General features: G+C 53.5%; 1 protein-coding gene across 7 annotated transcripts in view; it reads right to left on the bottom strand.

Annotated features, from left to right (window-relative positions):
* The window catches only part of Cacna2d2 (calcium voltage-gated channel auxiliary subunit alpha2delta 2), a 130,901-nt gene that overhangs the window by 12,746 nt on the left and 103,851 nt on the right, over positions 1 to 14,304 (bottom strand). For all 7 annotated transcript variants that reach the window (XM_032910526.1, XM_032910527.1, XM_032910528.1 and 4 more), the window contains exons 5-17: positions 10,988 to 11,032; positions 7,669 to 7,810; positions 4,819 to 4,950; positions 4,604 to 4,661; positions 3,882 to 3,932; positions 3,653 to 3,752; positions 3,356 to 3,514; positions 3,047 to 3,154; positions 2,868 to 2,946; positions 2,292 to 2,341; positions 2,033 to 2,122; positions 1,760 to 1,831; positions 1,468 to 1,542 (exon numbers count right to left, since the gene is read on the bottom strand). In XM_032910526.1, the coding sequence (XP_032766417.1) occupies positions 1,468 to 1,542; positions 1,760 to 1,831; positions 2,033 to 2,122; positions 2,292 to 2,341; positions 2,868 to 2,946; positions 3,047 to 3,154; positions 3,356 to 3,514; positions 3,653 to 3,752; positions 3,882 to 3,932; positions 4,604 to 4,661; positions 4,819 to 4,950; positions 7,669 to 7,810; positions 10,988 to 11,032 (1,161 nt within the window). The remainder of the gene's footprint in view (positions 1 to 1,467; positions 1,543 to 1,759; positions 1,832 to 2,032; positions 2,123 to 2,291; positions 2,342 to 2,867; positions 2,947 to 3,046; positions 3,155 to 3,355; positions 3,515 to 3,652; positions 3,753 to 3,881; positions 3,933 to 4,603; positions 4,662 to 4,818; positions 4,951 to 7,668; positions 7,811 to 10,987; positions 11,033 to 14,304) is intronic.

The following is a 14,304-nucleotide window of genomic DNA, read 5'->3' as shown; positions in this document are numbered from 1 at the left end:
GAGGCCAGGACTTACAGGCCGGATGTTCCTCATACACAGTCCGCACCGAGGTCGACTAGCCCTGTAGGTAGGCGGGCATTCCTCATCTCCCCGTGGAGGAAGCAGCCAGCCCTACCTCGGCACCCGCTTGAGGCTCACAATGCTACTGCTTTTGTGCCATTGCGTGGCTCCCTCGTACCTACTTTCTCAAATTGTGCTGTCCTGTCTCCATTTTAGGGGTGGTGTACAGGAGGGAGACTCTTAGGCAAGCAGGTGGGCGTGGCATCTGGGGACAAGCCTTTGCCTCGGATAGTTTCTAACTGTATGTGGGACCTCTCAGGCCAAACAAAGGTTTCCCATGGTTTAGGTTTGAAGTTGTAACACACATTTCGCCATGTCCTTGCTTTCATATCTGAGACCCAAGTTCTCTAACCATAGGCTCGGAATAGCCAAATTGCCATCCCGTCCCTTTCCTGGCTCCAGTTTCTGTCTTCCACTTTCAGGCTTTTATTTGGAAGAGTTCCCTGTGCTTCTGCCCCACCCTCACCCCCCTTCCAGCACACTTCTGGGCAGAGCTGAATCTGCCTGCCACCCATTGCTGTTAAATGGTTTTTTTTTTTTTTTTTTTTTTTGGTTCTTTTTTTCGGAGCTGGGGACTGAACCCAGGGGCGCTGCTAGGCAAGTGTTTCTACCACTGAGCTAAATCCCCAACCCCTGTTAAATGGGTTTTATGGAACTCCCTCTGTAGACCAAGTTCGCCTCAAACTCAGAGATCCTTGTGCCTGTCTGTCTCCTGAGTCCTGGGATTAAAGGATTGTAGCACCATTGCCCACTGGGGTTTAAGTATTTAAAAAGAAAATCGAAAGAGGGAACTGAGGGTTGGGGATTTAGCTCAGTGGTAGAGCGCTGCCTAGCAAGTGCAAGGCCCTGTTGGGTCCCCAGCTCCAAGAAAAGAAAAAAAAAAAAAAAACCAAACAAACAAACAAACCACTTTTTATAGGACACCAGGCATGGTGGTGCACACCTTTCATTCCAGTGCCTGGGAAGCAGAAGTTGGTAGACTACTGTGAGTTTGAGGCCAGCCTGGTCTATGTAGTGAGTTCCGGGATAGCCAGAACTATATAGAAAGACCTTGTCTCAAAAACAAACAAACAAACAAAAAAACACCCCCCCAAAAAACCCCAAAACCAACCAACAAAAATAAAGCAATTCTGTGTGGGACATAAATCCATGATTTGTCCACAGCTGCTTTCACAGTACAGGGTTAGCATGGAAAATGAATGTTAAGGTCAGCAAGGCTTGAAATAGTCACAGACTAGTCCTTCACATGAAACTTGCTGTCCCCAGCTTTGGACACCCCCCCCCGGGGAAGTCTTTCTTGGTTCTCTGAGTCAAAGGTCCCTGTGAAGGTCTTTCAGTCCCCACATCTCCCTGGCTTGTGTCATTATGGAGAGCAAACCAGGGCAAGTGGGTCAGGTGGATACTTACTGTGTAGTTGGGAGTCAGCCTTTTGATGTCATTCAGGGCCACATCTATGCCCATGACACCCAGGATTAGCTGGTTCTGGGCACAAAGGAATGGGACAGTATGCTGTAGTGAGTCAAATCTGTAGTGGAGCCCCTGGCCCTGGAGCCCCCTGGCCTAGCCCTCATCCTAAGGTCTAAGCTGCCCACACAGAGAGCTGCTTTGCCAAGTCTGTAGCATCCCCTATCCCTCCCCCATCCCCAGACCTGCTAAAGGCATGCCAACCCCTCCCCAGATAACCCACTGGGCAACTTACCTTCTTTTCCCCAGGGCCATCCTGTGTCAGGTTGAAAACAGGGAGAGTCCCTGTTACCACCAACCCCAGCCCCTGAAGGGAGAGGAGGATGGGGTCTCCTGTGGCCAGCTCTGTCTCCACTCTGAGTGCTCAGAGAGGGGCTCAGGCATGGGCCACCTGTCACTTTCTTTTACTTGGTTAACACCAATAAGGGGCCCATCAAGGGTCTTGACCGTGTGGGTTCATCCCTTGGGGGAAGGCCGCCAGTCCCCCTTCTTTGCCCAGATGCCTTACCAGCGCATCTTCATACACGTTTGTCCATTGCACTTGCTTGGCGTCCTTGCCTGCTAGGACCATGGGCCTACCCAGCACATCCAGGTATTCCTGGGAGAGGAGAGGTACTAAATGTCCTTTCCAACTCACTGTTGTCTCAACTGCTGCCATGTGCAACAGCAGCCACCAGGGGTCGCTTTTGGCCCATGGCTGGAAAGCACGCAGCCACAACTAGAGGGAAGTCAAGCCCTGGGAGGGGCGGCCTCCTCCACAACCTCACCTGTGTGTTGATGCGGATGGCTCCGATGGAAGGGATCTCAAAATAGTAACCTGCAAAGGGAGGAGATATGGGTTTGACTGGCACAGCAAGGCCCACAGCACAGGGGGTAATGTCCCCGGGGGTACACCTGCAGCTCTCTGTGTCGTTACTCTCCCCAACTCCTTGATGCTCCCTGCCACTGCCCTGGCACTGTGACCAATGCTACAGGACAGGATGGATTGTAGGGGTTGAAAGAGGCAGCAGAGGTAGGAGTGGTTAACAGAGATGGGGTGGGGGAAGGAGCCTCAACAGAGGATGTCGGTAACCTGAGTTTACCCAAATGCACAGAGAGATGGATTTATCAGCGAACAGATGTAGGAGCAGAAAGGCCGGGAGACAGATGGACAGTGGACATACAGCCAGATGGGCAGAGAGACGCTTTGTCAGACGGACGAGCAAGACAGCCCACCAAATAGACAAAGCAATGGACAAAGGGTATGTATGGAAGGACAGACAGACAGTGAGTGAACAAACAGCTGGACATATGGACGGACAGCTGGCAGTAGGACAGAGCATGCAGATGCCCCAGTGAGGTACCTTTGTTAGTACAAGCCATCCACTGCAGGGGTGTGACATCATAGTTATGCTGTCCTACGGAGAACGTGAAGACGCGTACCTGTGGGGGCAATGAGGTTAACTGCTGTGGCCACCTGAGGACAGCCCTCTCCCATCCTCGACCCAGCTCAGGGCAGCCACCCACCAGGGCTGAGCCTCACCGTCCGATTGGGCCAATTATACTTTTCGAAGACGTCCTGCACTCGATCCTCTCCCCCGTCCGTGAACATCATGATCATCTTATTGCAGTTAGCACGGGTGATGTTGGACTAGCGAAGGGTGAGCAGAGTCAGACAGTCCTTGATCTCTCACAGGCCCAGCATGGGGCTTCCTCCCTCACAGCAGATGGTACTGTCTGTCTAAGCTGCCTGCTTACTATTAACAAGGCTATCCATCTTTATCTTCCCCTGTCACCAAGCCTGGTCCCTCGCCCACCCCTGGCTACCCACTTGCCCACCCGTGGGGCTCACATTCTGTAGCTGGTCAAAGGCATACTCAAAGCCAGCCTTGTAGCCTGTGGTGCCCTTGGCCACCATGCCCTGCACAGCTTCCTTGAACACCTTCTTGTTCCGCACATTGGCCTGCACCAGGTGTGTGAAGCAAGACACAGGCTGCGCCTTCTCGTTGAACTGTGGGGACAGTGGGGGTGGTGAGTGGCCTCAGGCTGGTCACAGGGGACAGCTGTTGTACAAGGCTGATGGTTGTCATGGGAGCGGGTTGGATGGGGGGTGAGTGGTACCCAGCCTGCCTGCCACCTTGCCACTCACTGAGGCCACATTCACATAGTCATCATCAGAGAGTGTGTCTAGCATCTCACAGACAGACGTCTTCATCAGCTTCAGCGTCAAGCCGCTCACACTGCCACTCCTGGAAACCAGGCGGGGAGGGGACGTGTGTGTATGGGCTCTGGGGTTTTTCTCTCCCTTCCCTCGTAAGGTTCCCAGGTAGCAGAATGCAGTCCTAGCCCCACCCCACCAGCCTACAGGGCTCACTCACACATCCACAATGATGACCATGTCCTTGGGTGATGAGGCCCCCTGTATATACCTGCCAGTGAGAAGACTCAGTTAAGGGACGGCACCCCTGGGACCTGCGGGGTCTTCCTTCTGATTCATGTGTTTCTACCGACCGCGCACTACTTGGGTTAAAATGGGTCTGGGCACCGGGGAGACCATGCTCAATAAAAAAGACAGTTATTTTTTTCGTGACGTAAGTGATCTGGTTTCCTCATTAAGTAAACGGGGGAGGGGCAGGTGATGCACAGGGGCAAATGGCTTCAGTGGCTTGTGTCCTCTGTCCTAGAGAGACCCCAGAGAGTCTGTCTGGACATGAATTGGGGAGGGAGGGAAGATCATGGAGAGGTGTGAGAAGGGCAGAGCAGAGGGTCAGGGTGTCTAGGGGTCAAATGAGTAGGTGGGGCCGGCAGACTTGACGGAGGCTCTGGCTACCCTTGGAAGCACCCTCACTGGTCTGATCTCTCAGTTCTGAGTGGGTGTGGGGGGACTGGGTAGTGGACGATATGCATGGGGGCAGAGGCAGCTGGGCGGCTTGCCTGGGTGATGGGATCCATTTTCCAGTGGCAGCGATGTGTGAAATGAAAATTGGATAGAGCTGGCTGCGCCCTGCTCGGAGGTCTGGATATTGGGAGGGAGGGGAGCAGGCACGCGAGATGGGGAGCTGAAGGGGTACCTCTCCTCGACCCCTCCTTGCTCACTCACCAGGGTCGTCTTCTGACATCGTACAGGTCAATCTTCTTGGGGGCTCGCCACGGTGTGGCTGTGGAAAGAGAGGGTGAAGGAGTCGGCTGAAGGGTCTGACTGGAGCAGAGGGGATTATGGGAATTCACTTGGTTCATTGTGCCCCATGTACCTCAGGGTGGGTAGGCTTGGAGCAATCTAGGTGCTGGATGGGCCAGGGAGACAGTGGTGCCTACCTGGGTAATAGCGGGTGACTCCCGTGGCACTGCCGAAGACTTGCCACAACAGTGTAGGGTCTTGCCTACGGTTCTCAATGAAGACATTCTCCAGGGCCTCCGTCCAGTTAAGCTCATTGAGGATGACGGTAGCTGGGGGGCAGGGCAGAAGGCTGGGGTGGGGAGTTCAGGCTCACCCCCTGCTAAACCTACCAATGTGACCTTGATGCCCAAGCCTCCCCTGCTTTCTGCCTGCCCAGGCGTTCTTTGACTTTCCAGATCTCACGTGGGGCCATACCAGTTCTCCCAGGAAGATTTGCTTGCTCTTCCCTCCTCTAAATCATCAAAGGAATGTCTCAGCCTACCCCTCAACCAGGCCTCAGTGAGCAAGCAGGGCTGATGTGGTTTGTGGTCTGTGGAGAAGGGCCGCCTGGGTGGCAGGGAACTGTGAGCTGGGCCTCCATCCAGCATGCTGCCTGGAGCCTGCATCTGGTCCCCAGGGAGCTCACCCACTCAGCATGCACTCCAGGCCGCAGCCACAAGAAAGCAATTAAGGGCCCGCTGATGGGGCTGGAATTATTCAGCTATTAAGGTACCTGATAAGCTGGAAGCCACTCAGCTCCATGATTAATCAACTGGGGCCAGGAGCAGGCAGGGGCAGAGTGGGGGGCTGCAGAGGGGCAGGGGTGGGGCCAGGATCCTATTCCGACACAGGCACATGTACTTGCACACACATGCGGGCACGTACATACAGCCTGCACCCTTGGCGAGTATTGCTTGCTGCCTCTAGTCTCCATGCTTCCAGTCAGATATAGGAGCCCCAGCCCCTTACCCCCAAACCCACCTACCTTAGCAACACAGTTGCTACCATGGGCAAAGGGCACACAGGAGCTCTCATATGCTATCACCAGACCTGTAGTTGCACCACGTGCTAACCCCTGTAGTTGCACGTGGGTGACCCCTCCCTTCTGCCAACCCTACCCCTCTACACACTCAGACTCAAAGACTGATGATCTCTTACTGTTGACCAATCTGGATGGCATTCTTGTCCTATAACTCAGGGTGCCCTTAAGTCTACCTGACGTGCGTGTGGGCACGTTTTTAATCTATGCACTGTATCGGGCCACTATACCCTCCGTGATCCCTATCAGAGATCTCAAGTGACAGGCAGGGAAGGTTCTCTCGGGCCTTTGATTCCCTGAGAACAGATGAGCTGTGCCTGCCAGTGCCCAGGGGTCTGACCCACCCCCCTGCCTTCCCTTTGTATGTGGGCTCCGCTGGGCCTCTCTGTATCTGGCTCCTTGTGCTTGGCTTTCACCTCTCCCTGTCTCTGTGGTTCTCCTTAACTGACCGCAATACAAACACGAAACCTATTTCTACCATTGGCTCTGCCTATTGAACGGCGTGTTATGGTCCTGTTTCTGATTTAGAAGCCTAGTGAGTTGAACACTTTCTATTTTTCTTTTTAAGGAAAAATGAAGCGTGGACCCCCAAGCGTTTCGCACGACACCATTTGTCCTCGAGCCTGCACGGCATGCCTGCCTATCCCTGGGCCTCAGTCTTCCTGTCTGAGAAACTTGAAGTCCCTTGAAGCGGGGTGAGACTCTTGCTGCATGTGGATTGTCCCTACAGATATCTCTGACCACGAGGACACACGTGCATGACACACTGAAGCAAATGGCCCTACAGGCACACAACACCCGCACCCACACCACACCCCATGTGCGAGCTCTCTCAGATCACACTGAGTTGGGAAATGGGGACCATGCCCCCTCAGGCAGGCGATTACAGATTTAATTAAAAGTGACACAGTAAATAAAAAACATATAAAATGTAATTTGTGTGGGTAGTGAGGGGTGACTGGGGAGGGTGGTGTGGTTCCTGTTTTAATTAGCGTGCTGGCCTGTGATAGTGCCTCTCGACTGGCTCAAGCAGGTGGTCTGTGGGCAGCCTGCCGGTGCGGGGGAGAGCATTTTCCTGAGATCACCCAGAAGACTTGGCTGACGTTGAGGGTGGCAGGGGCTTCCTGGAAGATCCTAGGATTCCTTTTCCCCTGGAACCTATACAGTAGCTCTGCTACCTCTCTCCCCATTTCCCCAGCATCCCGGCGCACCCTAGCCCCCACCTCCACCCAACCCATTGGAATCTGAGGCTGCCTATAGGTAGGTGCTCACACGGTTATGTCGGAACCAGGACCTTCAATCTACTGCTGGGGGAAATTCCTAAGGAATTGGCGTAGTACATGGAGAAGATGCTCAGAGCTGAACATCAGATGAGGGGCCCCAGCAGTAGACTGAAGCTATAATGAGTCCATTTCCCTGTTGTGCAAAATTGCCCCGCCCCTGGGACTTAGAATCTCAACCACATTTTCCTGGTCCCCTTCACCACACTCTTGGCTATTTCAGGCTAGAAACCCATTTCCCGACTATTTCAGTTCTGTGCCGTAGAGAAGAATGGGTTAATCAGCTCTGTGTCTGTTGCCTATGGCGACTGTCCTGCTGCCCTTAATCTCTGTGTCCACCTTATGCTAGCGTTTCCCAGTCCCTCCTAATAGAGTCAGAGAAGGGCAGGGATGACGAGGGGCTGACTAGGGGGAGTTCAGCTCAGCAGTGAGAAGCAAGGTACACATGTATGTATGGGACATGTGTACACGCAGGATCGAGACCATACCAGCAAAGAGGCTGTGTTTCAAGCTCTGCTGAGCATGAAGGCCTATATGTGGGTAGGTCAGAGAAATGAACACGTATGACCTTGGGTCCAGGCGACTGGCTAGAGGTAGGTGGCACTAGCTTTGCATCTCAGGGACCTGGAATGCTTGGGAAGTGGGCCCTGCGCCCATGTGGGTGGGAAGGGCTCCCCACCCCCACTTACAGCCTTTGTAGATATCTGTGGGGATCTGCACCGCCGTGTATGAATAGTTGACTTTGTTCTTGAAGTTTGGGTCCTCGATGAAGTCCAGCCTTAAGGCGCTGGTCTTGGATCCCCTCTCCATATCCTCACTCTCAGGATCATCCTGCGGAGAGCAACCCCACCCGTGCTCGTCAGGGCTGGAAAGTGGCAAGTGGGTTGGTTAGGCTTGCAGGCGAGGACAGGGAGGACCAGAGCCCACGGTCATCTTAAGGGCAGAGGTTATTGCAGAGACAAGGGACCGATGGAGAGACTCGGGACGGGAGAACATGGCTACAGCATACCGACTCCTCACCCAGAAGGCTTCCCTGGGTGAATTTGCCTGCCCTTTCCACCGCATCCACCATCTGTTTGCCAAATCCCAGTTAAAACCCAAACCGAAATGAGCCCTTCTCTATCTCCTTGCAAGGCAACTGTCAGTGAAGGAGGCAAACGGGCAAGCCAGTTAGGAGTGGGCTGCAGACTTCTGCCTCCAAGGACACGCCTTATGTAAGTACAGCGAAGCCACTACAGCCTCACACCCCCACAATTCCCGCTGGGTCCCACCCTTCCCCTGTACACAGGTTCCTTTGGTACCAGACAGTCTTAGCCCCATTTGGGGGAACCATCTCCCATAACAGGGTAGCTCTAGAGAGGAGTGGGGGCTAGCACAGAGACCGAGTGACCTACAGAGGGAGGGTCCACCATGCCTGCTAGCAGCAGGACTATAAAGGCCCCCGTTGATTTTCTAAAACAAGCTGCAGCCGCCTGACAGGTGCCAATTATGGTATCTCTTGGCCAGGCAGGCTGGGCATGCGCTGTGCAACGCCCCCAACCCCCAGCCGCCTACTACCACAGGCTGACAGGAGTGGAGCTGTGGCTACAGAGACGATGTTGCAGCCCATGGGGGGGGGGAGCACAGGCTCCAGTGCAGGTGTGCAAGCAAGGAAGGGAGATGCTGGAGAAAGTACAGGGGAAGAAGAAAAAGCCAGACAGGGAGGCAAGGGAGACGTGTGAAGTGCTCCACACACACCCACACCCTGTTTCCCCACCCAAGACCCTTTTGACTAAGCTCAGCAAAGGCTCCATTCATCCTCTCTTCCCAATGGTCTCCAGGGTTGCTCCTCTGCTGCTCCCTGAAGCCCAGACACGTCCCTCCTGGTGTACTTCCACCTCTTGGTTGCTGTCCAGGTCATTTCCACCGGGCCACACCCTAGGACACAGCTCTGAAGTGACCAGAGTCTCTCCCTATCCATCTTCTAGGGACGGTTTTGGACAACAAAATTCAAGCTATTGTCTTTCATGCCCTCCAGCAGGCACACGCACCTCCTGCCCACTTTGGGAAGTGGAATGCCCTCGGGTGCTGCTGGGTAAAGCCAGAGTAGGCAGCTGCTGAGCATACGGGCCGGAGTAGGGAACTGGCCGTCTGGGAGGCGTAAGCCACGCATGCTCCACTCGGAGGGAGAGGCGTGGGAGAAGAAAGCCCCCCAAATGTCAGCGGCAGATGAAGGGCACTGAAAAAATTTAATCTTCCAACTTTCCCAACTAATGTGACATTTGGATTCCATTCTGATAAGCCTTCAGCCGGCGAACTTTTTTCCTTTTCTTCCCTCACCCCCCCACCTTCTGGCTGGCAATTTAAAAGTAAATGGTCTAGAAAGATCTCTAACTGTACCTCTGGCAAAGATTAAAACAAAACAAAACAAAACAACACAACACACCAAGCAGGGGACTTGGTGTGTGCGTGCGCTGTTATTTCTATCAGGCTTGGAGCTTCTGGCCTCACTGACCCTAGCCCAGGCCTGTCTAGAGCAGTGCCTCCCTACTGGGTAGTTCCAATCCCCCCTACCCCCACAGGGGCTGGGAGGCAGAGCAGCAGGCATTTGGAGCCAGGGTTGGGGTCCTGGATAGAGTTGGGGGCTACTGGAAGCAGGGAACAGTGTCCTGGTTCGGATCTGGGTACGAGGCTGTCCAGGCACCCTCTCGGTGCCAGCCAAACCCAGGAGTTCAGTGCTTTGGGCGACTGTAGTCTCCTGGTTTATATTTAATGTACTGATTGCTAAAATTACAGCCCGCTGCCGAGGGGGGTAAGGAATTAGATTCAGGGTCTAATTAAAGGTTCGCTCTTCATTTGAATTTCAGATTCCAGCTTTAATTTTAGCAACTTCTCCGGGAGCCACGGAGCTCAGCCAAGGGGAAATGCACCTGCTTGAGCCCACCCCCTCCTTCTCGGCCCCCCACCCTCCTAAGGCTTCCTAGGCTAACCTAGTACAATGGCCTCCCACACAAGTATCCTTTTCAGCCTTTCCTCCTCTTGGTGTCACAGGCTACCTCTGCTTAGGACAGGAAAGCCTCCAGGCCAGAAAAGGGGATGCTGGACCTTGGGTTTTCTGTATCAGCAAGCGCAGATCAGTACTAGACACTATACCACTGCACCACCCACCGCTGTTTACAGTTAGGCTCAACCACTGTGCTTTGGAGGCAGACATGGGTAAGTTCACAGAACACTAGCTACTCCCAAGTGCTCAAACCCGCGGACACTATTGGCGTTCTCTGTGGCTCTTTGTCACCCCACAGTCATTCTTGCTGAGCCCTCTCATGATGGGTACCTCACCACCTTACGAGCTAACCCAAGCAGACCCAGGGTCATGGGATTTGGAAATAAAATGGTTTAGGTCCGGTGCTGCCACTTCTGGGAGATTATCATGGTTGAACTGAGCCCCGTCTGAAAACAGATGTAGGAACTGGGCTGCCTCTGTGTCTGAGGCCACCAAGGGACACAGGGCCAAGCAATGATAGTGAGGCCAGGCTATGGGTCCTCTACATAGCTTGATGCTAAGTCCCCCAAATCACAGGGAAGGGAGCTTCTACTGTCCCGGGGTGGGGGGCTTAAATGTCACTGTGTCTTACTCCCATGTGCCTACCTCCAGGAGGCCCTAGGGACTATTCCTCTCTTCCCTTCACTCCCATGGTGCCCAGAGAACCCCTCATACTGGGACTGAACTGCCCGATATCCAACACACACTTTACCACCCTGCCCAGAGAGGGAGACACAGCTCGCTCCACACTGTACAGGGTAGCTCAGCCTATATTGGTGATGAAGACACAGCCCCGGAGGGTCAAGGACCTCTAGGGAGATGTGAACAATGACAGGCTGACCAAGCCCAGTGCAGAATGGTTGAGTTCAGAAAGGTTAAGTATGGATTCGTGACACCCATTTTACAGCTGAGACCATTGTGGCCCAGAAGGACAGGCGTGGCTCTGGCGGCTCCCTGTCCTCTACTGCGAAGGTGGGGGCACTTACCAGCTCGGCGTCAGCCTTGGCGTCATAGTACATGATGTCTTCCTCCTGGTGATGAGAGAGAAGCGTTAGTGCTCATAGCTCAGGGGCTCCCAAGACGCAGCCTGGACCCCTCAGGTCTGCCAAGCCCTAGGACAGCTCTTTGGATTCCTCTAGGTCTGATTCAGTCCCTTCCTCCACCCAAAGCCACCCCCAGGAAAAGCGGGGTGAGTCAGTGTGGCTGCTACCCTGCCCCCGCCACCCCAAGGCCTAGCCTCAGGTCCTTCAGTCTCTGGAAGGATGTTGCATTCCAGGTTCCCCTGATACAGAGCATCAGAGCCCTGCCCTGTGGGCCAATTGAGGGCAGGGTCAGAGCCAGCCTGGTTGCTGAGGGGCTGGCTGAGGCAGGACCAGGGAGTGAGGAAGATAGGAAATCAGAGCAGGCCTGGGAGACAGCAAAATAATGACTTCACACTGCATCTTCCAATTTCTTCTATTAAAAAGCCTGCTCATTACGGGCATGTACTTATTAATTATCTGTGATTTGTTGTGAAATGCAAAGGGGTTTACACAACAGGAGCGGGAATAAACAAAGCTGGGCCCGTATGCCTGCCCGTGGCCCTCACTCACATGTGCCTGCCTGCCCATCCTGGCCCGTGCCTGCCTGCCTGCCTGCCTGCCGCCTGGGTTCTTGGCCATCTGCACGTCATAATCACCCGTCGCCCCGGGGACCCGTAACACAAACGGGCTAATTTCATGTTTAATGATCTTTAATCAGAACCGAGTGCAGCTGATAGAGGCCGCCAGAAGGTGAGCCTGGTGTCAGCAAATGCCACTCGCCCAGAAGGGGCCGTCCCACTTTGCCTTGGTGGGCTCTAGGGCCAGGGCCACTGTCCAAGTCACTCCCCAGGTGCTCCTCAGCTGTTTTCTTTTATACTACAAGATCCTTTTTTTATACTACAAGATCCTGTTGCCCCAGGGGTTCCTTACACAGCTGGGGCTTTTCTTTGTGGCCTGATCTGTTCCCTAGGCCCTGCCCGCAAAGCAGCCAGCATAGAGGCCACACTCACTCCATGAGAGTTGGAAGTCACATAGGCTACCCTGCCCAACGGAGGCCTAGCCAGAACGTACTGTGTGACCTTACAGTTCCATTACACTTTCTGAGCCTTCCTATGCCTCCAGGGGAGGGTTTGGCCAGATGCTATGTCTGTGGCCAGTGATTTTAGTTGGTCAGTATTTAAGAATGTTTAAGGTGGGGCTGGAGAGATGGCTCAGGGGTTAAGAGCACTGACTGCTCTCCCAGAGGTCCTGAGTTCAATGCCCAACAACCACATGGTGGCTCACAACCATCTGTAATGGGATCCGATGCCCTCTTCTGGTGTGTCTGAAGACAGCTTACGGTGTACTCACATACATAAAATAAATAAATTAAAGAAAAAAAAAAAGAATGTTTAAGGTGATAGTCTCAGGTTGCCTTCTTCAGGAGTTCCGGGGTTACGGACAGGCTACTGGCTGGACACACTGATTTAAGTCAAGCATTGTGAATCAGTGACTGAATGCCTGGTACAGTGTTGATATCTCAAGAGGTGTCTACCATGTGTGGCACTTTTGGTGACTCAAATATACAGAGACACGAGGGCAGGGACAAAGAAGAAGGCTTTATATCCAGGATTTGACCTGCCTTCCCCACTCATCTCCAGCCTCATCCAGACTTGCCACCCATCCACCCATCTAGGAGGCCCAGGTAGGGGGCTGGGGCAGAGCCCAGGCTCCAGGGGGCTCAGCCTTTCCCTATGCCTGGCTCACACAGAAGCACGTAATGAAAGCTGACATTACATCAAACACAATAAGGAGTTTCGGTTGATGAAGATCATTCCTGAACACACAAACCCATTAAACTGAGGGGGAAAAAAATATCAATTCAACACACTCGCAGGCGAAAAGAAAATGTGATTTGTTATCTAAAAGGGGGTTATAAACACGGCTCTGATGCTCTTTCCCACCGTAATGAAAACAGGCGGGCGCAGTGGGAGGACTGCAGATTACGACCTGGGGCTTCACTTGCCAACTTTTGAGGCAAAGCTCCTGCAAGGACAGGAAAGGGCGTGGGTGGGTGGGGGCTGGCCATTGTCAGGCTGTGGAAGGGGGTCCATCTGTACCCTAGTCATCCTTGAGGTGCCTCTTTGCTCACTCTGGCCGTCTCTTCAGCAGTTCCCGCATTCCTGTTTATTATTATTATTATTTTTTTTTTGCTGTTTCCCAGTCTCAAGATATAATGTTGGTAGCATAAGAGATAAAGGGAAATAGCATACGAGATTGTCGGGTTCCTGTGCACTGTGGGTGGGGCCCAGGTATCTGTATTCTTCCTGCCCCTTGCCTTGGCTGGCAGCCTTGGCAAGGTCGCATGTGAAAACACACAGTACACATAGCTGTGATTTCTATTCGAGATGCGATATGGGGCTGAGAGAGGCAGGTCGAGCCATCCCAGTATGTGGGAGCAGGTCTCTGGGAAGGAAAGCTGGCATCTGCTTTTACCTGAGCAGCACCAGAATGTTGGCTTCCGTGACTCATGTCCTGAATTAAACAAGGAGGCAGACTATCTCGTGAGTGAGCGCAGGAGCCTTGAAGAAGGGGCTGTGACTCAAGTTTTGATGAGCGCCTCTCAGCGAGTAAATACAGGCTGAGTAAGCTGGATGTGGTGGCCCTTTAGTCCCTGCAATTGGGAGGCAGAGGCAGGTGGCTCTCTGTGAATTTGAGGCTATCCTGGTCTACGTAGTGAGTTCCGTGATAGCCAGAGCTACGTAGTGAGACCCTGTCTTAGGGTGAAATAGAAACAAAGACATAAAACCCAAAAGCACCAGCCAGATAGATTTGCCCCAGTAGGCCTATGAGGATTTCCAGGATCCACCCCCACGTTCTTGATCAGGCAACGTAAGATCACGAAGCCTCCGTGAGCTTTGCGTCCAGGAGTCTGACATCCACCATCAAATTTAGAATCAGAAAGAGAACAGAGAACATCAGAGCTGGAGGCCAAGCCCCCCCCCCCCAAGGGGCTGAGTGTGGGAAGGACCCTTGGATGACACAAGAGAGGTGACATCAGTGTTGAAAGCATGTCCTGATGACTTTATCTATTCCCTCCTTTTCGGGGGTCTTCTGCTCAAGCTTGGCAAAAGGTGGGTAACTCCCATATATGACCCCTCCAGGAACCTGAATACACAGGCGGCTGGCGAAGGGCCGGACCCAGTGTGTACGGGAGTGTGTGGCACATCCGCTCCTTCGTAGGAGCCGAGCCTGAGAGGACGTGAAGCGTGTTTGAAGTTGTGGAGCAGGAGAGTGAGGAA

Source organism: Rattus rattus, chromosome 8 (assembly GCF_011064425.1).
Source record: "Rattus rattus isolate New Zealand chromosome 8, Rrattus_CSIRO_v1, whole genome shotgun sequence".
NCBI lineage: Eukaryota > Metazoa > Chordata > Mammalia > Rodentia > Muridae > Rattus > Rattus rattus.
Note: the sequence above shows the minus strand (reverse complement) of the source record. Positions and strands in the feature narration are given on the sequence as shown.